At 41.8% G+C, this 25,169-nt stretch overlaps 1 protein-coding gene across 4 annotated transcripts in view; it reads right to left on the reverse strand.

Annotated features, from left to right (window-relative positions):
• Eps8 (epidermal growth factor receptor pathway substrate 8) overlaps positions 1-25,169 on the reverse strand; it is a 172,736-nt gene that overhangs the window by 36,485 nt on the left and 111,082 nt on the right. For all 4 annotated transcript variants that reach the window (XM_036180598.1, XM_036180596.1, XM_036180597.1 and 1 more), the window contains 9 exons: positions 21,108-21,175; positions 19,951-20,112; positions 19,681-19,830; positions 14,810-14,892; positions 14,131-14,267; positions 10,221-10,294; positions 7,436-7,562; positions 4,272-4,360; positions 3,386-3,460 (listed from right to left, as the gene is read on the reverse strand). In XM_036180598.1, coding sequence (XP_036036491.1) covers positions 3,386-3,460; positions 4,272-4,360; positions 7,436-7,562; positions 10,221-10,294; positions 14,131-14,267; positions 14,810-14,892; positions 19,681-19,830; positions 19,951-20,112; positions 21,108-21,175 — 965 coding nt within the window. The remainder of the gene's footprint in view (positions 1-3,385; positions 3,461-4,271; positions 4,361-7,435; positions 7,563-10,220; positions 10,295-14,130; positions 14,268-14,809; positions 14,893-19,680; positions 19,831-19,950; positions 20,113-21,107; positions 21,176-25,169) is intronic.

Below are 25,169 nucleotides of genomic sequence, written 5' to 3' on the forward strand. Positions count from 1 at the left end.
TGATTATTTGTATACTCTGAACTTTATGCACAAAATCAATTCCAGAATTAAGCACAATTTCTATATGTTCAAATTAAAAGTTGATATTATATAAGATATTAGAGAGTGAAAAATGGCTTCTCAAACTGACTTATCCAAAGTGAGGGTACATTACTGCATAAACAAATAGTTTAAGGATACTCACAGCACCTACATACTCCTGGCTATATGCATCTATTACTTTTCCTGCAAAATACTAACGGCAGTGGAGAGAGCCCTTATCCACCGACTTGACCACCTATAACTTCTATAGCTTTCTGTTAGTTAAAAGATACCAGTTGCAAGTGGCAAGTGTGTAACGCCAACAGTGGAAACTATGGATCCAGAATGAACACTGTGGAGAGGGAGAGACAGAAGCCTTAGTCAGCAGTTCATGCTGTGCCTGTGGAGATGTACAAAACTGAAAAGGAGCCAAAGAGTGAGAAAGAGAGGGGGAGGGAGGGAGGGGGGAAGAGAGGAGGAAGGCAGGGAAGGAAAGAAACAATGGCAGACAATACCCCCCCAACTCCACAGAATCCAATTCTAGTAAGTTTCCCTGGTTTGATAGGGACATTTTAATGGTCAGTGGGAAACAGGTGCACACTTTGATAATCAAAACACCAGTGTGTGTCTGAAAGCAGCTCCACATTTGTATCTCTGCAGCGATGTCCTGGCTGGGGAAGGTTGTTATCTTGTAGCAGACAGGCTGGATAGAGACTTTGTTACAATCTGGCCTTCTCAGAGATGTGTTTCAGAAAGACAGGGATTTTTTTGTTTTTGTTTTCTTTGTTTAGTTCTTTTGAATGGCTGCAGACTGAGACAATGTTTCTCAGGTCAGAGGCACTGGATAGGCCATGCTATTTTGTGCTCTATAAACACAGGATTTTCTAGTAACCCTGCAGACCCTTCCTCCATTACCCAGAATCCAACTCAGGTGTCACATCTTTTGGGGATCCACAGAGTTCACCTGATACCCACTGTCCTCAAACAATTGGTGCACAGTAGTGACATACTACGTTGTAACATAAAGCATATTTTCTTTTGATTTAACTGACTTTAAATTGCAGAAGACACAATATTGGGGAATCAATGCAAATATTAAAAGATTGTGGGTAAAAGCCTTGAGCCAACTCTTCTGTGAACAGAACGCACCCTGACTAGCCAGTACTACAGTTTCTGTTTGGTTTTATGTCTCTGGATTTTCAGTCAAGGTCTCACTTTGCAGTCTACACTGATCTTGAACTTTCTACAGTGCCCACTCTGTCCTCAAACTCACATCGGTCCTCGTGCCTCAGGCTCCCAAGTGCTAGGAGTACAGGTGTGAGCCAACATGGCAGGCTCAGTTCTTTTTGGGTTTGTTATTTCAGGTTTTCGAAACAAGGTCTTACTTTGTAACTCAGGCTGGCCTGGAACTCACTATTCTGCCCCAGCCTTAGAAGCGCTGTGACTGAAGGCACATGCACCCTACACTCAACTCTGTGACTGCAGCTTTCCACTCCCAACCCAAAAGCATCTGAAGAAAGCATGCAGAGATGACTAACAGAGTGAAGGAGTAGAATGCTGTACCTTCTGGGTTAGCAGAGGGGAAGGAGACTATCAGAAAAGAGTTAAGTGCTACAGGCCATATTTCACATCAAGAAATTCAGCAGACACGCACACACACCCATGTATTACCGCCATGTCTGTGTGGCACGATGAACATGGAGTGGAGAGATTTGCAAGCAAAACACTCCACCATGCCTCGATTACAGGAAGCCCTAAATGCATGGCCTTCCCCAGCTCGCTGACTGAGTAAAATGTCTATGGCCCTGCACGGAGCAGCAGGATCGTGATGGCGAGAACACAGATTCGTTGTCTTTTTGGAGAAAGGTAAATATAAAACTGGTAGATATTTTAAGACAGGCAGCTGATCACAATGGTTAAGCGAGTTGGGGACATGACTTGAGGTGGCTATTAGATACCTGTTTCAGGTTTGTGAAAAATAAAAAGTCATGGTAAGAGCTGCTTGATATGCATGTGATAATACCAAGACAGAATCAAATTTTGACTTTGTTAGTGAGCTCGTGTTGATTTCTTCCCATTTGGATGAGATGGATCTCATTGTTTTATTATTTCTGTTGCTTTTATTTTTGAGATAGGATCTTACTATTTAGCCTTGGATGACTCTCAACTGACTATGTAGCCTAGGCTGCCCTTAAACTCCTGATTCCATGGCCTCAGGCTCTGGAGTTTGGAATTACCAACTGCCAGAACCAAATTTAATTTGTTCTAATTTTTTTTAAAGAGTTATTCAATAAGACTAATTCAACAATACCTAGGTTGTCAGAAATTCACTACAGGACACCATACAGACACACCCAGCAATGATTAAGGTCATCTGGACAATAACAGAGAGTCACCCCGATCTGTGAGCAGTCACCCCACATCCACACTGACAGTGCTACTTAGTCTTGTCTGTGTGTAAAGCAAAGCTGGACTCGAACTCTCCCTCAGGCTTCCCTAGTCAGCTCTGGGAAGGCAGTGTGACTTTCATGCCTTTGTGTTCTTGATTTTTCTCTTTCTTTAAAATTTTAATAAAATGTATGAGAAATATTAAATTTTCTCTGATTTTGATTAACATTAAAGAACTCAACTATACAAATTTTTATGTTCTAAATAAAAAATTGGGGCATTTTTATTTTGCATGGCTTTATCTTTATTCTTTAGAGGAAAAAAATCACATACATGATAGAGCAATCACATATTGCGAATAATTTCCATGCTGCTTTGTCATTATATTAAAAAAAAAAAAAAAAAAGCAGGCTGGAGAAAGGGCTGAGAAGTTCACAGCAAGTATGGTGCCCCCAGAGGACCTGCTTCTAACTTCAGCTCTGGGGATCTGACACCTCTTCTTTCTTCTTAGGACAAAACACACACACACACACACACACACACACACACACACACACACAAATACACACAAGTAAAACAAATACTTCCAAGTCATTTCTCCTTTGGTTAGAATGAATCACTACAGCTACTCTACATGTTCCTTCCTTGCCTCATAAAACCTGGTACTTTTGTGTATGAATTCCTAACCATGAGTCCATCTAATTTCCCCAGTTGTTCTGGAAAATAAGATGTTTGTAACAATGCTAGGTTGCAATAAATTGCTATTATAATGTGCATGTGTGTGTGCCAAGTCCCCAGCCATGAGTGACGTGTGTGTCCTTTTAAACTCTCAAACTTCACATTCTCAGAGTTTACACACATGGTAAGGAAAACAGAACCCAGGTAAGGCAATCAAAGAAACACCCCTACATAATTCAGCATCTTAGATGGAAGACATACTAAGAATGGTTGCCTGGTTTAATTAATAAATGCTCACCATATTTAGTGGAGTGAACAAGAAGTGAACCAGATCTGAAGCACTTGGGTTCTGGATATGAGACTTCAGCTTGGCCTATGACACAAGAAAACAAATTACCATAAGGCAATCACCCCAAGGACGGACACTCACACAGAAGTCCAAGGCAGACCCAGGAGGACATCCCTTCCCTAACACTTCTGCTTCAAGGGGCTCCTGCACCATGGAGAGAGAGAGAGGAAGAACACTTAGCTAAGAACCCAGGCACTGCTTCTCAGCTAAGAACCCAGGCACTGCTTCTCAGCTAAGAACCCAGGCACTGCTTCTCAGCTAAGAACCCAGGCACTGCTTCTCAGCTAAGAACCCAGGCACTGCTTCTCAGCTAAGAACCCAGGCATTGCTTCTCAGCTAAGAACCCAGGCACTGCTTCTCAGCTAAGAACCCAGGCATTGCTTCTCAGCTAAGAACCCAGGCATTGCTTCTCAGCTAAGAACCCAGGCATTGCTTCTCAGCTAAGAACCCAGGCACTGCTTCTCAGCTAAGAACCCAGGCACTGCTTCTCAGCTAAGAACCCAGGCATTGCTTCTCAGCTAAGAACCCAGGCATTGCTTCTCAGCTAAGAACCCAGGCATTGCCTCTCAGCTAAGAAACCCAGGCATTGCTTCTCAGCTAAGAACCCAGGCACTGCTTCTCAGCTAAGAACCCAGGCATTGCCTCTCAGCTAAGCGTGTCTCTTTGACACGCATGCCTTGAAATTAGATGTTATAATTAAAGACCAATCAAAGCACACACCCACAAATCTGCAGGGACAACTGTATCTCTTAATTTAATTCCCAGGAACATTCTGGCTAGTCTTTGATCTTTTCCATCTGTTTCTTCTAATTATATATAAATAAAGCCCACCTACCAGAAGGTTGAATCCATGTTTAAACTTCTGGAAACAGTCAACAAATTCATCAGGAGGTGGGGGTTTCGCCCTCAGTGTCAAAACACCCTCTGAGGAAATAAAAACCAGCAGAGGACAGATGAGAACAAAATCACAAGAAAGTTTATTAAATGAAAAAAAAAATCCACATTGGTGTCCACAGCTAGAAGATTATGCCAGATGTGGACCTTCATTCTACATAAATTAAGAAGATCTTAAATTTAAATGGATTCCTCTAGGCATTCCCAGTGACTCAATTCTAGAAATAGGACTTGAAGCCTTCCTAGGTTCCAAGAACTCATGTCATCATTGTAAAGACTATAAAATTGAGCAAGTGACAAGCCCTGCTCTTACTGGCCCTGAAAAATAACAGAGGAAATGAATCAGAAGAGTTAACAGGTGGTGACTGGGCAGAAGACTGTCCTGGCTGGGAAACAGGGAACGTGAATACTGGAAAGTTCTTTCGAGTGACTTTTAAGATGGGATTTGAAAACCTCTGCCCACCTCCCCCCCACCCCATCCCGGGTAGTCTGTGGGAATAACATGAGAGGATTACAACAATGTATGGAGTAAAAGGGAGATTGCGTGGATACAAAACAAGTGGCATGAATCCAGAGAAACTGAGGACGGAGAGGAAGACTCAGCTTAGACGTGGGTGACTTTGAATGTCAAGGTAAGAAGTGACGTTTTAATCAACAGTAACAGAAGTATGTGTGCTTTGGGACATACTCCAACTTAGAATTCTAAGAAGGGAATCCTGTGGCATACCTGTAACCCTACTACTTGAGAAATGGAGCCAGAAGGACCAGGAATTCCAAGTCACCCTTAATTTCATAGCAACTTTGAGACCCTGCCTCAGCCATTGACCGGATGACTGACTGACTGACTGACTGACTGATTCTCCTTATAGGACAGAACACTAGAGGGCTGAAAACTGCTTTTAAGCTGGGTCAAAAAGGATGACAGTTTCAACTGGATGTTGATTATGAGAATTAAAAGAATGGATATAGATGAAATTGGGGAAAACATTCCTGTACACTCTGCAAAAATGTATTGCTGTGACTGGTGTAAAAAAACAAAAAACTCTGAATGGCCAATAGCTAGGCAGGAGGTATAGGTGGGACTTCTGGACAAAGAGCTCTGGGAAGAAAAAAGGCAAAGTCATCAGCCAGACTCCGAGGAAGCAGCATGAGCAGTATAGAGATGAGGAAACGAGAAACATGCCAGAACATAGATTAAAAAATATGTGTTAATTTAAGTTATAAGATCTAGTTGGGAACAAGCCTAAGCTAAGACCAAGCATTCATTATCAATAATAAGTCTCTGTGTCATTATTTGTGAGTTGGTGGTCCTGATGAGAAAGTTCATCTACAGAAAACAAATCAAAGCAGCTGTCTGCCAGAGAAAGAAGACATGGAGTCTGCTTCTGAACCTGCTAACCTGGAGGACAGCTACTCTATTAAGAATTCAGAAGAGGAGGCTTGAGAGGCTGAGAAGAATGCTGCATTTCAGAATCTGTGCAGAGGAATGTCCACGTCTCCACATCCAGGACAACACTGAAGGCTGCCCACTCTTACTATGCAGCTAGGAACTGCAGGAAGACTTGAAGTCAGCTGTAATGCACTGGTTTTCTTTTATATATTCAGTTTGTGCCATTTGCCAGAGGAAATAGAAACACTACCCTTACAGTAAACTTTTATACATTTCAAGCCAGTTTGTTTTCATTTAGTATTATTATTGTTTGAGAAAACCTCTTACTCTACATCCAGGTTGTCCTGGAACTAAGAATAACCCTCCTGCATCAGCTTCCAGGCCCCATTTTTAAGACATTTCAAACACTGGCTCTCAACAGCTCCTATGCAATGTTGAATGTAAATGAACTGTTGATGGTTATGTGATAATAGGTTCAAATCCGTTGGTATTTTCAAATATTTTCATGAGAAGAATCAGCTTTAATGTTTAAAAAGTTCTGTATTTACAACAAAAGAACTCTACATAAAAGAACGATGTTATGAGCAGAAACCCACTTTATACCCACTAGTAAAAACCACAGGTGGGTGGCTACCACCTGACCTCGGAGTCACCGTGACTTAAAGGCGCAGCCAGCTGGAAACCAACATGAGCTTCTCCCTCTCCTCTCGAACCTCTGGTGTAGCTAAAGCTACAGGGCCTTGGTCCCAGATCAGCACAATGGAGCTGTTTACTACGACCTCAGCTCTTCCAGCCCTGAAGTTCTGATAGCCCTACAGTAAGGAAGGCCCACTCTCCATGGGTCTGATAGCCCTACAGTAAGGAAGGCCTACTCTCCATGGGTCTGACAGCCCTACAGTAAGGAAGGCCCACTCTCCATGGGTCTGACAGCCCTACAGTAAAGAAGGCCCACTCTCCATGGGTCTGATAGCCCTACAGTAAAGAAGGCCCACTCTCCATGGGTCTGATAGCCCTACAGTAAGGAAGGCCCACTCTCCATGGGTCTGACAGCCCTACAGTAAGGAAGGCCCACTCTCCATGGGTCTGATAGCCCTACAGTAAGGAAGGCCCACTCTCCATGGGTCTGATAGCCCTACAGTAAGGAAGGCCCACTCTCCATGGGTCTGATAGCCTTAGAGTAAGGAAGGCCCACTCTCCATGGGTCTGACAGCCCTACAGTAAGGAAGGCCCACTCTCCATGGGTCTGACAGCCCTACAGTAAAGAAGGCCCACTCTCCATGGGTCTGATAGCCCTACAGTAAAGAAGGCCCACTCTCCATGGGTCTGACAGCCCTACAGTAAGGAAGGCCCACTCTCCATGGGTCTGACAGCCCTACAGTAAGGAAGGCCCACTCTCCATGGGTCTGATAGCCCTACAGTAAAGAAGGCCCACTCTCCATGGGTCTGATAGCCTTAGAGTAAGGAAGGCCCACTCTCCATGGGTCTGATAGCCCTACAGTAAAGAAGGCCCACTCTCCATGGGTCTGATAGCCCTATAGTAAGGAAGGCCCACTCTCCATGGGTCTGACAGCCCTACAGTAAGGAAGGCCCACTCTCCATGGGTCTGACAGCCCTACAGTAAGGAAGGCCCACTCTCCATGGGTCTGACAGCCCTACAGTAAGGAAGGCCCACTCTCCATGGGCCTGACAGCCTTAGAATAAGGAAGCCTGCTTACCTCCAGGTCCTTTCCTTTTACTTTTCTTGCTTTTCTTCCTTTTAGAAAGTTCAGAAAATGCTTCAGCTGCTTTTTGGAGTTTTGTGATGAAAAACTCAATGTCATCCAAAATATGGTTTAAGATTTGCTGGAATTAGAAATAATAGAACAAGATATACAACAGAGAAAAAACTAATTTTGCTCTAGCTGCATGATGCTAGTTACAAAAGGAGAGAAACTGAATATGGAAAGGAAATGACCACCCCCATCAAGTTAATCATTAATTCTAAGAATACATATATCTACCTGAGGTCTTACCTCTAAACATAATTTTGCTGCATTTTTCAATGCTATCAGACAAGCATTCACAGCACGTAATCAGATTATTAATTACTTTAAATTGCTCTGATTTTCTCACCATGTTGCCCACACAAAACTGGGGGTGGGACTCAGAGAAAGTTTTTGTTAGGAGAACACAGGGCATTTTTGTTTTGCGAATAACTGCCCCATAAAAGCTGTAACGAAGTCACTTCGTACCTATTACAGAATGCTGAGAGAGTCTAAAAACACATAGCCCACTACAACAACAGGCATCAAGACGACTGCTCCCCAGAGAAGAAATAATCAACAAAAGCGCACAGGGGACCATTTCTTCTGTGGGATGTTTTGTATGTTACATGTGGTGTGTTGCTCTGATTGGTTAATAAATAAAACACTGATTGGCCAGTAGCCAGGCAGAAAGTATAGGTGGGACAAAGAGAAGAGAATTGGGTGAAGTGGAAGGCTGAGGCAGAGAGACCTGCCAGCCACCATGACAAGGATGATGTAAGGTACCGGTAAGCCACGAGCCACATGGCAACTTATAGATTAATAGAAATGGGTTAATTTAAGATAGAAGAAGTAGATAATAAGAAGCCTGCCATGGCCATACAGTTTTAAGTAATATAAGTGTCTGAGTGATTATTTTATAAGTGGGTTGTGGGACCGCGGGAGCTTGGTGGCACCTGGAGAGAAGCTCTCCAGCTACACATTTCAATCATCTTTTATATTTCAGTCAGCTTTCTATAGTCTGAAATAAAGGATTCTTCATGTTACATTAGTTTGATAAAATTTAAGTATAATATAGTGTGATATAAAAATTAAATTCTAGGGCTGGATAGAAAGATAGACAGCTTGGCGGTAAAGAGTGCAGTCTGTTTTTGCAGAAGACCAGAGTTTTGTTCCTAGCATTCACACAGGGCAGCTCGCAACCACCAGTAACTCCAGCTCTAGGAGATATGATGCTCTCTTCTAACTTGTGTAGGCACCTGCATACACATGTAAACACACATACCTGACCTCTGCAGGCACCTGCACACACATGCAGACACACACACCTGACCTCTGCAGGCACCTACACACACACAAACACACACACCTGACGTCTGCAGGCTCCTACACACACATGCAAACACACACACACACACACACACACACACACACACACACACACACACACACCTGACCTCTGCAGGCTCCTGCACACACATGCAAACACACACACACACACACACACACACACACACACACACACACCTGACCTCTGCAGGCACCTACACACACATGCAGACACACAAACCTGACCTCTGCAGGCACCTACACACACATGCAGACACACAAACCTGACCTCTGCAGGCACCTGCACACACATGCAGACACACACACCTGACCTCTGCAGGCACCTGCACACACATGCAGACACACACACCTGACCTCTGCACTTACCTGCACACACATGCAGACACAAACCCCTGACCTCTGCAGGCACATACACATACACATGGTTAGTAATGAAAATTTTTCAAAAATTAAATTAATCTGAATGTCAGATTCCTTTCAGTGATTTTTAAAAAGAATGTGGGAACATGTATAGTTTAAAAGGTAAATAAACAACATATCTATAATATAATGGACATTTCTACACTTCAAGTTAATTGTTATGAAGAAATGAAAATAAATATATTATTCTTTATAAAACATTAATATTTACATGTTTATCCCTTAAAATTATCACTTAGCTTTTCCTTCAATGTATTCTAAAATATGTTTTTCTTCATTTTCCATTTTCATGTGTGTAAGTGGTATGTGTGTATGTATTCACATTTGCATTTTAGGGGGCACATATGTGAACAGGTACAATTGGGTTCTGCATGCATGCACCTGGGTGTGCCTGCACACGGGTGTACATGTAGAGACCCAGTGCTGCTGTCCTGAATCATTCCCTATTCCTGTTCCACCTTCAACAACGAGGTGAAGTTGCTCAGTGATACCCAGAACTTGCACCTATAACAGCTACTCTTGCTAGCTAGCCACAGGCTCTCACACCCATCAGATGTCTGTGTCGACTCTAGGGATCTGAACTCCATCTACAAGCTTGCACCACACACAGCACTTTAATCACGGAGCCATCTCCCCAACCTTCAATATCTTAATAAGCCAAAAGAACAATATTAAAAGGAAACCTCAACTATGAATCACAAGCTATGAAAACAGAAAATCACACCATCCCCAAACTTTGCTAAGTCAGGTTCATTTTCTTTGTAAACTGGTTAAGTCTAGTGTTCTACAGGAGATCAAGTCTAGCTAAACATTAGGAGGAAAGGGAAAGTGGTTAAGGAAAACTTCAAGGGACATAATTATTGGCAAGAAGAGAAAATATACTTCTGCAAACCAGTTTTGTTAAATCGCTCTCATCTCAGTGCCTGTGTTTCCTCTCTTTCCGGAACAGAGGGCTGATGGACTAAACACGGTGGGTGGCCGTACTCACCACATCCCTGTCAATCCGGGCTGCCACCATCTCAGGAGTCTCTTCTTGCTCGTGATACTGCCGGGGCTTCTCAACTAAAAGGAAAGGAGAACTGTTAGACTCCCATGTTTGTTAAAACAATGCCAACATACAAATGAAGATGGGAAAATAATGAGAAAAGAATTCCAGTTGCAAGGGAGTCTCTCTGGAATAAACAAGTCAAAATGATAGCAGCGGCCCATGTGCTACATCCTTGCTACAGTTTCCAGGAGAATTGGGAAAAGCTAGGGGACCGGCCTGCCCACACATATAAGTCATTCAGCTGTTATGCCTCCTCTCTTCCCTATTTCAGCGCTCAGTAAACCCAACCCTGACTCAGCACTCTAGTTTCTACAGAAGACTCAAGCCAGCATTTATGAATAGTAATGAAATAAGTTTCAATGCAATAGGGCTGTTAGCTTCGTGTGTGTGTGTGTGTGTGTGTGTGTGTGTGTGTGTGTGTGCATGTAAAACGCCAAACGTCAAGCTTGAGTATCAATCTCCATCTCCCTCCATCTATCTTTTGAGACAGTCTCTCAATGAACTGGAAGTGGCCATTTCCTGAAGCAAGCTTGGCTGTCTAGTAAGTCTTAGGCCTCTCTTGTCCTCCCCTCCCCTGAGCTGGGATTACGGACACACACCATTATACCTGGCTTTCTCACCTAAGCACTGGGGATGGAATTCAGCTCCTCATGCCAGTGTGGTAAGCACTGTCCCAACTGAGCCATCTTCACATAGGGCTGCTAGTCCCTCCACATCCCAACCTCGTGACTACAGAAAAGGCTTTGCAGTTCTGAGAGTACAGTGATGTCTCAATCTTGTAACGAAGCATAAAACCCACAACATTTGGTCCATTCATCTTAAATCATATGCCTTGAAATAAATACCTTCAGGAATGTGCAAAATCAAGAATACATTTCTCAAAAGCACTCAGAATGTTAAGGCAGCTCAAATGTGCACGTTTAACCATGAGATCTCCATCACAGACTCCTTTCTGAGGTGAGTCAGTTAGCACTATGGTAACGTCGACAGCTGGCACAAGTGCTTCAGAGTACATTACATGCAAAGGCATATGGCTGGGACAGGAGCAACAGATCACAGGAGTGGAGAGAGAGTGCATGATACATCGTGACTCACGAGGTGTAATGCAGAGAACTGGCAAAACATACTGGAAACTCAAAATCTCAATGCCACCTCTATGCTAGCATTGCCTAGACATGGAGTATATGCAAAAAGAAAAAGGAATCCCCAGGCCATATGAAACTGCATTATTAGATACAATTATTCAAGCTCTTTAATCTGTGTGCAGCAAAGCTTGCCAGTCAGCTGCTATCTTACTCAGGAATGCTGCTTGCTTGGTACAGTGTACCAAGGCAGGAACTGAACTTGACATGTAATCATCAGGAACTCCAAAGAGGGTCGAGTGTAGGGGCTCTTGCCTGCAATCCCAGCACTCTGGAAGCTGAGGCAGGGATGCAATGAGTTCAAGGCTGGCCAAAGCTACATAGTGACCCCCCCCCCACACACACACACACACCTCCCTGGCATTCAGGGCTCCACAGGAAGACTATGTCTCAAATGAGGAAGAAGAGGGATATCATCTGGGGACAAAATGAGCAGAGGTTACTTGTTTCCAAAACATTTTGGGGACTTAGGCACCATGGGCACCATACTGGTGAACTCACTTTTGGAAGGAAAACAGGGCTACTCCACCTCTGAGTTCTAAGAGGCAGCAGTCAGAGCTGGAAAAACCTTGAGAAATTGCAGGGAGAACCTCCTTCAGGGGAATCCCAATAAGCTTCTCTAGCACTCACACAGAACTCTGTATACCACATCTTGAGCTCTGTTTGGACAAGCAGTAAGCCAGAATTTGAACCTTATTTTTTTTTTGTAATTTTAACAGATGACAAGGCCAGGAATATTTTACACAAAATCTAATGAGAACTCAAAAATACCTGTGTATGAATTCTTTTATTGTAAAATTGTATTAGGTTTCACATACATTCCTACAACTCTATTCAGGATGTCTTTAACTTAAGATGTCTTCTCTTCATGTCAAGACAATTTTGACACCTCTCTCTTTCTCACATGCACATACACACACAACAAAACAACTATCCAGACCCCTTTCCACCAAAATAGCACCAGCAAAAACCACCTTAAGTCCACAACAAGCACAGGTCACTATCAATCCCAGTCTTTCAAAAACCAGTTTCAATACAAAGAGAATTGGTAGAGACCCATGTAATTCCTAAAGCAGAAGTTGCTAATGTAACAATGATGCTTACATTCCTCTGCTGGATATGATTACTGTATCACATTACTGGGGAAGAATAGTTCACAACAGTCTTGCCCAGCTGTAAATCTATGAGCTACAATGACCATCGAGGCACAATGTGTCATCTAGTGCAATAGTGCCATGGACATCACAGGAGTCATAAACCACTTTCTGCTTGGATATGAGGCCTGCTCCACAGATGGGAACTCATGCTTGGTTCTGTAAAGCCGGTCAAGAGCCCATGGCTGGGGAGGTCATAGGCCCTGGTGTAAAGCATACCACTATTGTTTTGCTAAATGGTTGTATTATCAAACTGCTTTCTAAATATTCATGTTTATACTCACAGATTAGTGGTGTACTAAGCCTTCATTGGAGAAGTTTCTTCTGCAGTGTGTGGTGGCCTATGCAGAAATATAAAACTGGCCAAAGAACCAAGAACAAGCGATGGTAGAAATACTCGTCTCTAAATGGAATAGCTGTATTGGTTCCCCTAAGTCTCAGGAAACATTAACAAGGGGTAGAAAGAACATGTGGGCCAGAGGACAGAAAGATGCGAGCAGAAAGATGTCGTCTGGACATGGCATAGCTGACATGCTCATGAACTCACAGAGGCTATGGTTATCATGGATGTGGGTGCTCTCATGAGGCCCACCCTCTTGAGTGACTACTGCTAGTTAGTGGTTTGGGGAGAGGGGGTGTCGTTTTTCCCAGTGGTGTAGCGACTGATACGTTTCCCTTGCATCAGTAAAGAAGTCCCCACCCATGCTCAACCAAGAAACTCTAATTAAACTCAGTGGCCATGTGCCAAAGACCGACACGGAAGTGGGGACTGTCGGGAAGGAGGGTTTCAGTGAGAGTGGGAGGGAGATGAGGAGGACTAGGGTTGAATAACTAAGATTTCCTACACAAATGTACAAAGAATCGATCAAACGAACAACAGTAAAAATATCAAAGTCTAACATAACTCAGCTTGGCAAATGACTTAAGTTGCTAGCTATCAATTATTCAATGGAATAATACCACTTTAGATAAAGGATAAATAAGAAGTACCAGAGGGTGGCATGCTTGCTTACACACACACACACACACACACACACACACACACACACACACACAGACACTAGACTTTTTCAAGTTTTACTTAGTGGTAGGCTGTAATTGTTTTGTCAAGCACTGTCAACAAAACACAACGGCAAAGCCATAGGGCCCACAGGACGAGATGAGTCAAGGCCAGATCCTCTTTCCTGTCTGAGCTGACACCTTCTATCAATACATAAGAGCTGTCCAATGAATGGAAAGGTTCTGCAGTAAAATATTTTAGAAAAGAAAACCCCAATGGACTTCTCTTTAGTATATATTCTATTATCATGTTTGTCCTTGTGAGCCAAGTGTAACTTCCTCCTCTCTTGGTATTAAAGAAATAACTGTAAACCTAATAGACTATCTCTTAAGGGGTGGCATGAATTCTCAGATATAATAACCTTAACTCTCTAATGTCTAAGATTTAATTCCTTAAAACTAACTTTAACCAACAAATCAACATGAGAATTTGGAATACTGAGTGACATCACTACCCAAAGTGGATCCTCAGGAGGGTTAGCACTGGATACTTACAGTCACCCTGGTCAGCTGCCCAGGCAGACCAAGCTGCCACTCTGCTTCTAACGTCCACCTGTGTGACAGTCCCTGGTGGTGCAGGGGCAGGAGCCCTGGGAGGAGGCGGGATGCCGGGCTCTGCACTGGCAATCATCCTAAAGATGAGAAACAAATGGGGCTTTTACAATCTCTATTTTTTGTGACAGTAGTTCTCTCAATTGGTGGGATTTGCCCTTCAACCTCAGGAGTAACTGTCAAGGAAATAAGTATTCCCAACCAACTCCATTGTGGCTGCTCATAAATTCCCGAGACCCAGAAATGCAGAAAAATTCAAATTCCGTGGGAAACCACACTGAATTGTTCCTCTAGGTCATATGAGATTTGAAAAGTCTGTGGGTACATGTTTATACATGGGGCAATCCTGGGTCATCTCCTAAAACAACATACATCTTTTCTAACTGCCTGGGACATCTCCACATGTATGAGAAGCTGCGTGGGAGTCAGCTGACACATGGAGAAATAAGAAGGGACACATGTAGGCTGACAAGCCAGTGAGAGCAAATGAGCTGAGATAAAGGTTATAATTTAGAAAACAGAATAATTCACCTCTATGGAAAATAATTTCTGTAAACCTTCAGGAGGAATAAAGTAGACATGGGATCCAATGCCATTCACTGATTCCTGTCCATGCTCTTACCTCAGGGCCTCTGGCCGCCTCTTCTGCTTCCCGCCCTTACTGTCGCTGACTGCGCTCTCAATATCCTCACTAATCAGGTTGGCCTGAAAAGAGAGATGAGTTGTAGGCTTGTCTAAGTTTTGATATGAAGATTGAAACAGGAAAAAAATGACTTCTATCTACTGTTTGCATCAGTAAGTATCTTGATATAACTTTTTTTTTAACAGCTACCTTAAACTCTGGCTTTTAGTGGTGAATTTTATGACAGATTCAAAGACTGATTTTTAAGGTTAATTGAAGTCTAGATTCCACTTAAAGGTTTGTATCCAAGAGCCCAATATAAAAAGGCAAATGCACAGGGGATATGGGTGAGTGTCTCTGCTCTGTTAGAAAGGATGGAGGCAGGTAAAGGCATGCATGGTTGGTGGATCCTCTTCTTCTTCTCCCACCCCAGGGGCAGCTGTTAACTCACCAAAACTATCACCAGTCCCAACACAGACACTCTGAACTTAAGGCAAAACTACTCATATGGTTTGGGTCTGCAGTATCCCTGGAGATCCACATGTTGAAGGCCTGGTTACCAGCCTTCAGTTGGGAGGCAGTGGAAGGAAGTCATTGGGATGTACTCTTAAAGAGGATATTGGGATTACAGGCTACTTCCTATCTCTCTCTTTTCACTTCCTGCTTTCCATGAAGTGAACAGTAATTCTACCACACACTTTCCGCTGCCATGGACTTTTCCACCACAGGCCCAAAAGCAATGTACCAAATAACCATGGATTGAAGCACCTGAAACCATAGACCTTCTCCTTTTGTAAGTTTTTCAGCTTGGATGTTTTGCCACAGTGATGGAAAGCTCACACAGCTCTCCATGCATAGGTTGAATCTCAACTCTAGATTGTCTCCATTTTGATAACCACCTTATTTTTCCATTTCAGGTAAAAATTAAGTATCTGTCACCACAAGCTTTTCCAACATTCTTCCAGCAAGACCAATGATTAGATTTTCTTGGAAATCCATGTTAGGCTTGTAGTTTAGGTGTTAATTTTGCTTGGTTATGAAATTTATTTGTAGCCGGTAATTATCACGGTATATGAGGTTGTTGCTCATCTACTATTTTTGTGCTTACTTGTTCTCTGTAATTATGTACATTTTCTCTCAGATATATGAGTCACATATCTTTAACAGTAAGCACTGATGAATATAAAAATGTAGAACTGATGGGAATCTTCAAGATCATCTAGTCTATTAGAGGGAGTGAGGGAGTGAGGGAGGAAGAGAGGGAGGGAGGGTGTGTGTGTGTGTGTGTGTGTGTGTGTGTGTGTGTCTGTGTCTGTGTCTGTGTCTGTGCACTCGTGCACTTGCACAGTGGTACACATGTGGAAGTCAGAGGACAACCTCAGGTGATGTCTGCTGTGGGAATTCGTTCTGCCAATGGCTTTCCCCCATTGCATATCAATAAATCTCTGATACTCCTTAAACAAACTCTTGTGGATCTCGCTTACAGATGTCCTCATCTTATACCTTGCTTGAGACAGGACCCTTTGTTGATCTCCACTCCATAAGGTGGGACAGCTGGCCACAAGCTTGGAGAAATCCTGTCTCTGTTTCCCATCTCCCTGGAGGTGCACACTGCCACAGCTGGCTTTACATGGGTTCTCAGACTCATACATCAAATACTTCATCTACTGCACCATCTCCCCAGCCCTTGTTTAGTCTCCTTTATACTTAATACTCTGAGGAAAATGAGGTGAAATGACCTGGCCTGAGTCACATAGACAAGAAATGATACTGGGATGGGTCCCAACCCAGTGTTATTTCCTTAGAACAGTTGGGTTCAAACAAGATGTCCAACATGAGGTCAAAGGCTCTAGTGTATGGAGGATTAAAACTGGGGGTGTCTAGAACCTGGAACTTCTATGAACAATGTTACCATCCTAAAGGAGGCAGATGTGGCATCCCATAATAAAATTTTTAACTCATAAAATGTTATGAGAATATGTTCTGCACACTCACTAATTACTCCACATACCAATGTACTTGTATTTTGAACCCACAAGGAAAGCATACATCACGGAGGGAGAGTCACATCAGTGAGTGAGTGGGTTCATCAGTTATAAATGGGCATGAGCTCTGGTGAGAACAAAGCATTGTCCAGAAAATTCATCTGGAGCCATCACTATCATAATCCCAGAAAGGAAAAGCCTTTCATCTTCGATGCTGAAGTCCAGAACACAGGACAGCAACTAACATCTCTCAAATAGTACTTAAAAGCATGAATACAATCATAAAATTTAAATGTCTTGTGACTCAGTATTCTCTCTCTCTCTCTCTCTCTCTATATATATATATATATATATATATATATATATATATATATATATATATAATTTGCATATATATACATATAGATATATAGATATCCACCTCCTCTGAATTAGGCCAGCAAGATGGCTCAGTGGGTAAGGGCACTTGTTGCCAAGCCTGACAACCTGAATTCAATCCTGGAACTCACACAGTGGAAGGAGACAACCAATTCCTACAAGTTGTCCTCTGACCTTCATATGTGATACCCCTCCTCAATAAATAAATATAAAAGTTAAAGAAATAAAATTTATTGATAAAATTTTGCTCTGTTTTGGAGCAAAATATTCACTTCAACGTTTTTGCTCTAAAGTATCTAGATCCTCAAAATCATTACAATAATTCACGGATTCAAAAAGCACTATAGAACATGAAAAGTTGATGAACATCAAACCACAAGTTACTTAAATGACACAGTTCCTTTTAAGTAACATTTGTATAACCATCTATGGAATAAGTTAAAATTAGAAAAGGTTTCAAAATGCACTGTTAAAGACAGTCTTCATATGCCATGGTTTAATGCCAAAGGCATGCTGAAGAAACCAAGTGTTTCTTTGCACTAGTCTACAAGTTCTCTACAAGAGAAAAGTTACAACTAAACCACTGCTCTGAGAAGGCACTGTGGTGGCTTGAATAGTGAATTGTCCTTCGAATCTCCAACAGTTGAACACTGGGTGTCCAGTCCGTGGTGCTGCTTGGTAATTAGGCTGTGCAGCCTTGCTGTAAGAACTAGGTCACTGGGGGCGAGTTTTGAGATTAAAAGTCTTTGAGCACTTCCGGTTGGCTCTCTCTGCTTCTTGCTCCAGCTACTGGTAATATTGGCTGTGTGCTACCATGCCAACCCACTGTTGTGGAATATTATTTTAAGGTGTGTTACTTTGTTTATGCTGTGGAACATTTGTTTAATGATACAAAGATGTGTTGCATTTCTTTATGTTGCATTTGTTTAACTCTGTGAAGCTGTGTTACTTTGCTTGTCTAAAACACCTGATTGGTCTAATAAAAGAGCTGAATGGCCAATAGCAAGGCAGGAGAAAGGATATGCGGGGCTGGCAGGAAGAGAGGATAAACAGAAAGAGAACTCTGGGAAGAAAAGATCAAAGAATGAGAGAAGGAGGAGGGAGGACTCCAGGGGCCAGCCACCCCACTACACAGCAAGCACTGGAGTAAGAGTGAAAGCAAGATATACAGAAGGAAAAAAGGAAAAAGCCCAGAGGCAAAAGATAGACAAAATAATTTAAGTTAAGGAAAGTTGGCTAGAAATAAGCCAAGATAAGGCTGGGCATTCATAAGTAGGAATAAGACTCCATATGTGATTATTTGGGAGCTGGGTGGCAGACCCCCAAAAGAATCAGAGTTCAAAAAGTAAAAAACCAACCAACACCACCCACCATTATGGACTCCTGTCCCTCTGGAACTATAAACCCAAATAAATCCTTTCTTCTCTTATGTTGACTTTGGTCAGTGTTTTATCAGAGTAACAGCACAGAAACTGAGACAGATGCCAATCGACCAAAGATAATTTCCCTTTTAGAGAAACCCACTCATGACATAAAGATATCCAATGTTGAAGATAAACTCTAAGGTTTAATAAAATATCACAAATTACCATCATGTGGAAATTATAGCATACACTAAATATAAATTTTGGGGGCTCTAGCCTATTATTATTGGTAACTATGCTCAACTATTTCTCATTTCACTTAGGGATTAAAAACCCCGAGCAATTTTTCAAGTCACACAATTAAATGGCAGATTTTAAATCAATAGTATGGGACATTTTCAGTATCTCATGGAAAGAATACAAGCTCTGAGGTTAGTAAGAACAAAATAGATTTGTAATATAATCATTTACTGTACATGTAGCCAACATAACATTTACAACCGGATTTTAATTATATGTCCAAGGTCCCCGATGAAAATTTAATGCATCATCTAATACTTCGTAAACAGAGATAAACAACACACATCTATGTTTGACAGTTTGAGACAGGGTCTCACTCTGAAGGCCAGGCTGGCCTCTTACTTGCCACAATCCTCCTGCCTCACCCTCCTGAGTGGTAGAATAACAAGTATGAGCCATTATGCCACACACTGAGTTTCTAAAAATAGTCATCAGATTTCCTCTTTTGTTTAACTGAGTGGAAACTTAAGGAAGACATTTAGGTACTTGTTTTCCTTACCACATTCTCAGAATCTTAAGCCCTAGCATCTAATAGTTGTATGACCAAGATGGGTCATTTGAAAGTGGCAGAACGTTGCAGAATAGGCTTGGGAATGAGCTGAGACTTGAAAGATGCCCCAGCAGTAACCAGCACTTGCTGCTCTTGCAGAGGATGGGGATTTGGCACCTAGCACCCATATCAGGCAGCTCACAAAGGCTTATAATCCCAGTTCCTGGGGATCTGACAGTCTCTTCTAGACTCTCTGGGTACATGCGTGTGCATGTGCGCACACACACACACACACACACACACACACACACACACACACACATAAGAATAGCAGACAGGTTGAATCACTTTTACCTTAACTTCATCACACTGGAAGAGATGAAGATCTGGCTTGTTCTGGGTTGGTTCTTTGCACACCAAGGCAAGAATGGAATCATAGCTGCATGAATGCACCACAGCTTGGCAATGCTGGATTGTGTTTAAAGGAAAATTCTCCAATTCATTCTATAAAAAAAAACACAAAAGCATAAATATTTGATAGTGTCAAGCTCCCACTCATGCTCCAAGAATCTGTGTTGATTTACATTCTTGAAGAATAAAATAACATAAGCTTCACACACTTGCCTTGGATTCCAAGTCAATCAGACTCACAGCTCGGTCGTCCACTTGGAGAATCATATCTTGAGTCCACACTTTGCCCTTGGCATCAAGCAACTTCAACTTCCTTATTCCATCATCGACAGTTATCATAGCATCTTTCCGGTCTAGCACAAAGGTGGTCAGGTGCTGTGGTCAGCAAGAGAAGAGAGAAGAGAAAAACTTCTAAGGAACAAATAGACCCTTCTCTGTACATATTGTCCAAAGGGAAGAAGAATTTGCCTAACAGAATTCTGTTTGCAGTGAATCAAGGATGAACACAGTCACTGCAGCTCAGTCACTCTACTGAGAGGCTGGAGTTTTGTGGGGCTTGGTAAACACAGAAAATGATGTCTTGACTTGTAAGATCTCTAAACCTGTTTCATGCCAAGTCACATGGAGCCGCAATGGCATGTCATAAAAAGAAACTCTTAGCAATAAAAACACATAAACAGCATTCTCCTTAAACTAATGATCCCCCACCTTACTCAGATAGCTATGAAGATGTTGCCTAATAGCAACATTCCCAGTGGTGGCTACATCCTAAACACCTACCCATGAGCAGGAGCTATGGCTCTGCTCTGTAACAACTGCCAAGTTTGCCCTCTCCTGCAACCCCTTTCCTGAAACAAAGTGGTTTAGATTTAATGAAGAATGCTTGAGATCAGCAGAAAACTGAAAACAGCAATTTAAAAATGATGCCCCAGCTTACATATTTTCAGCTATAAACTGGAGTTGTTCTGACTCCAATTAGGAGCAAATATCTTCAAAACTAAAAAGAAACTAGCATTTAATAAGATTTAATAAAGACATTAGATAAAACTAAATATAAAACTGAGCTACTCAATGTATCAAAGCTTAACTTCAATATGAAATGGACACTTTTCTCTTGTTTCCACTGGGCTGGTAATTATGGCCAATGAGCAGCAGTTGTGATTTCAGTGTATTTACTGTGAAACTAGAACAAAAACTTTCACAGTAGTTTTACATGTAACATCTCAGTTTACAAAATAAATCTAAAGGAAAGAGCCACACAACTTAAAATATATCCTATTAGAATGAATTGAAACAGGTTTCTGATTTTTCTCCCATATTTCTGCCCCTTGAGAGTCATCCTACATATTGGCAAGAGCAAAATTTCTCACCTCCACTCGGTACTGGGACACATCTGACACACTGCTGACACTGTCTCGGGCATAGTTCTTCCTTTGCTCTGAAAGGGAAGTTTTGAAAGGCCATTATTTAGCTACTAATAGGCTTGAGTTCATATGTTGGAGTCACATGGCACCTCTGAAGCTAGTCTGTCTCACATGTGAATACAGTAGCTGACAAGTCCCCATTGTGCCCTGTGTCTGAAAACACTCATTATTCACAGGCCATCCCAAGGTCACGAGAAAGACTAACAATACGGAACAGCCCTTGGACCCAATTTAAATCTTCAGAGTTCCAAAGGTTAAGATTATAAATGTCCTAGGTTTTAAAGGGCTTTTTAAAATTATGTATATGCAGGTATGCTTGTGAAAATATATGCACATAAATGCAAGATCCCAAAGAGGGCAAGAGGAGGCTTTGGATCCTCTAGAGCTGGAGTTACAGGCAGTTGTGGGCTGTTCAATGTGGGAGCTAGGAACTGAACTCGGGCTCTCCACAAGAACAAGGGCAAAGCTGTCCTTCCAGCCCCCATATTATAAGTGTTCTAAGAGGAAAAAAAAGCCATTTAATATATAGGTTTTATTAATCGGGTACCTACTGTTTATGAAAAAGATTTAAAAAAAACAGGTTGCAAATTTCATCTGTTGATGCACCGAGGTCAACATACAACAGCAAATGCTATCATGGGTACTGGATTATATGAGGGAGATGACAGTCACCACAGAGGTCATCTCCCTTCACAACACCCAAACCCATTCAATCCTAAGGACTGTCACAAACGAACAACCGTCACACACCAACAGGACACACAAATGAGATACTCAGAATCAGAGAGCCGAGCTGGAAGGGAAAATGAAGCAGCTGGGGGATGGCTGCTCCATCAAACTAGTCAGCGGGCAGAAGAAACCTTTCCTTTTGAAGATGCTGCAAAAGCAAAAATACAAGTCCAAGAATCATCAATATTTGGTATTTGTAAATTTCCAATCAAGTAATTTATTTGGAAATTCCAGATTGCTTTATTTCTTCTAAGGCAGAATGCTTGGATGGAAAGTAACCTGGTGAGTGATCAGGGGCCTCTGAGATTCTAAATCTAGCTTTGAGTTGGTCCCTAAGTAAGAAAATAGGTTTAGACAAGGTTCCTAGTGGCCTGGGTCTCAGAGAATTTACAGTAAAATAAAAGCTTAAACAAGTTCAAGTCCCTCAAACCTAAAAACCTTTGGCACACTTAAGTGTCCTAGGTTTGTTTTTGTTTTGTTTTGTTTTGTTTTGTTGTGTGTGTGTGTGTGCGAGATTGTCATACATAAAAATATCTATATTAATACAGATAGACACTAGATATGTACTAGATTTCCTACCAGCCAGCATTTTCTAATTATGAACAACATGTTTCTTTTTACTCTTTGATGTCTCGATCCTGAAAAGGTCTGTAAAATTGAAAGAAGACCAACTAGAAAAATATAAAGGACACATGTAGACCCAAAGCATTAAAATCCAATGGTTTTTAAAACTTGGTAAATGATTGATTTGCAATTCTATAAAAGCAGTGATCTTCCCATCTATATTTACCCAGAAAAACCTCCATGTCCCTCTTATCACTGCCCATGTGTTCCAGTCTATTCTGGTTTTGCTTTTGCAGCATTCAAGTGACCCAATAAAAGCACACACACCACAAAATTCAACCGTGGCTACCTTTCTTTTTTTGTTTGGATGATGATCTGAAGAAGTACGCTCCATCTGTTCCTACCAAAATAATGTGGTCACAAGAAAGATCTGGTTTCACCTACAATTTTTTCCAGCATTTCAAAGCACACCTCTTCCCCTGTGACTGTACCTCACATATGAAGCAAAGAGATCCATGATTTTCCTATTAGCTGAGGATTAATGTGGGATATTAATACATGGACAATTACTCTTGGGAAAACCCTCTCTAACATGTGAAACACAATGTGTAACTCATAAAGACATTTGACAAGAACACTTCTAGAAGGAACCACTACTTCAAAATTATTGGATCATCAGATTCTCACTCAACTCTCCGGCATAGCCTCAGAACATGAGAGAGGTTGTCTTTCTGTGATGGGACCTGTGGATAGCAGAGGAAATGGCAGTGGTTGCCATGGTACCTGATGACAAGATGATATGGTGGCTCCAGCATATTCAAATGCTTGACTGGGCCTTCCAGATAAAAAGATTGGCAAGCACAGGTAAAGGGCCAAAATACTGCATGGGTTTTTATTATGAAGAAGTAAAAGTTCATCCCCCAGATTTCAGAACACACAGTATTTCATCCCCAGGAAAACATTATTTATAGGAGCAGAAAATGATTAGTGGTGATGGCAACCGCTCCTTCGGACTGACTGCCAGAAGCTGAGCTGTCATTCCCAATATTTCTAACTTGCTTTCTTTACCATGCTTCACACAAGTAAGATGTATATCACAGAAAAGTATCTTAGGAGGACCCTAAAATTTTATTAATGTCATAAAAATGATTTAGAAAGAAAAGAATTCTGGTGATATAAAGTCAGAAGACAAAGTTCGTTATTAACACTTTAATAGGACATTTTGAAAGGACATACCTGAAAGTCAACTGTAGTGTCTCTTTTGATGAGAATCCTATACACTTACTTATATGTTCAGTGGTAAAATAGCATTCTGGAGCCTAAGCTGAAAACTTTTCAAGCCTCAGAACAGCATGAGAAGCATGAATGAGGCTTTCAATGAAGCCACCAAGAAGAATCACCATTTTCTCAGTGGTTCTCATCCTTGGCTACCTATGACCAAGGGCATTAAAAAACACCTGTGAGCTCTGCCCTAAAGACCCCTATGTACTAGTCCCCTTTCCCTTATAAACTACCATTTGCCTATGGGCCATGTCTGTCTCTTTATCCAGAGCCAATCAGTTGACACACACACACACACACACACACACACACACACACACACACACACACCTTCTCCATCTCCCTCGTTCCTTCCCCCTTCTCCCTCATCCTCTCTCTCCTGTCTTTGTCTCTTATTCCCTGCTCCTTGTCCCTCTGGGGCAAATAAATGTCCTTTGTGCTGAAAACTTGGTCTTGGGATGTCTTGTGTCAATACTAGTCCCTTTAATATCTAAGAACAATTTTATTTTCTTTGAGCAAACTAGTTGTGTTTCATTACCTTTTTAAAATTTGTTTGTTTGTTTGTTTGCTATTAGCTTTAGTCCTGTGGAACAGAACACACAAATACATTCAGACAGACTAGACCCAATAACCAATGAGAAAATTGTTTGCAGATCATTTTAGCACTGAGCTGATATGCTCTTACACAAACTGATAGCTATCTTGAGCCAGAAATATTACATTGTGGGTTCATTTAACTGTTTAGTTTGTACAATGGTACCTACTCAGGTAAGCGGGCATTGGTAAGGCTTGTTTTTAATCTACTTTGCTCTATATAGCAACATTTAAAAGAGCTAATATTCAGACAAGCTAAGACTGAAAATGTTTATTTTTCTTTTTCTAAAAAGGCATTGCTCAGAAAGAAATGCCTGGAGCATTAAACAGAAACATAAAAGAACAGCTTCAGAGAATGCCTTGATCTAAATAAAACAAGAAGCTGCAGTTCATATTGCCATATTTTTTTAATAAATAATTTTTTTCTTTATTGTTATGTGTTTTAATTTTATACATCAGCTATGGGTTCCCCTGTCCTCCCACCTCCCATCCCCCCCCCCACTTTCCCCCCCAGCCCCTCCCCTACATTCCCATGTCCTCCAGGATCAAGGCACCCCTGGGGATTCATTTAAACCTGGTAGAGTCAGTACAGGCAGGTCCTGTCTCCTCCTTCCAGACATATTTTTAACAACAATAATTTCAACCAATAACAACTCTAAGTAGCTTCAGGAAGTCCCTGAAACTGGCCAGATTCACTAGGCACCTCCCTGCCAAAGTAAGCAAGAAGAGCTGAGGATCCCTCTCAGAACTGCAAAGACTCTCTCAGACAAGCTGCAAGGAAGACCCTGAGACCAGACCAGCTGATGGGAAGAAACCAGCTGAGCAGCCTGGAAGAGGGTT

Source organism: Onychomys torridus, chromosome 3, assembly GCF_903995425.1.
Source record: "Onychomys torridus chromosome 3, mOncTor1.1, whole genome shotgun sequence".
Taxonomy (NCBI): domain Eukaryota; kingdom Metazoa; phylum Chordata; class Mammalia; order Rodentia; family Cricetidae; genus Onychomys; species Onychomys torridus.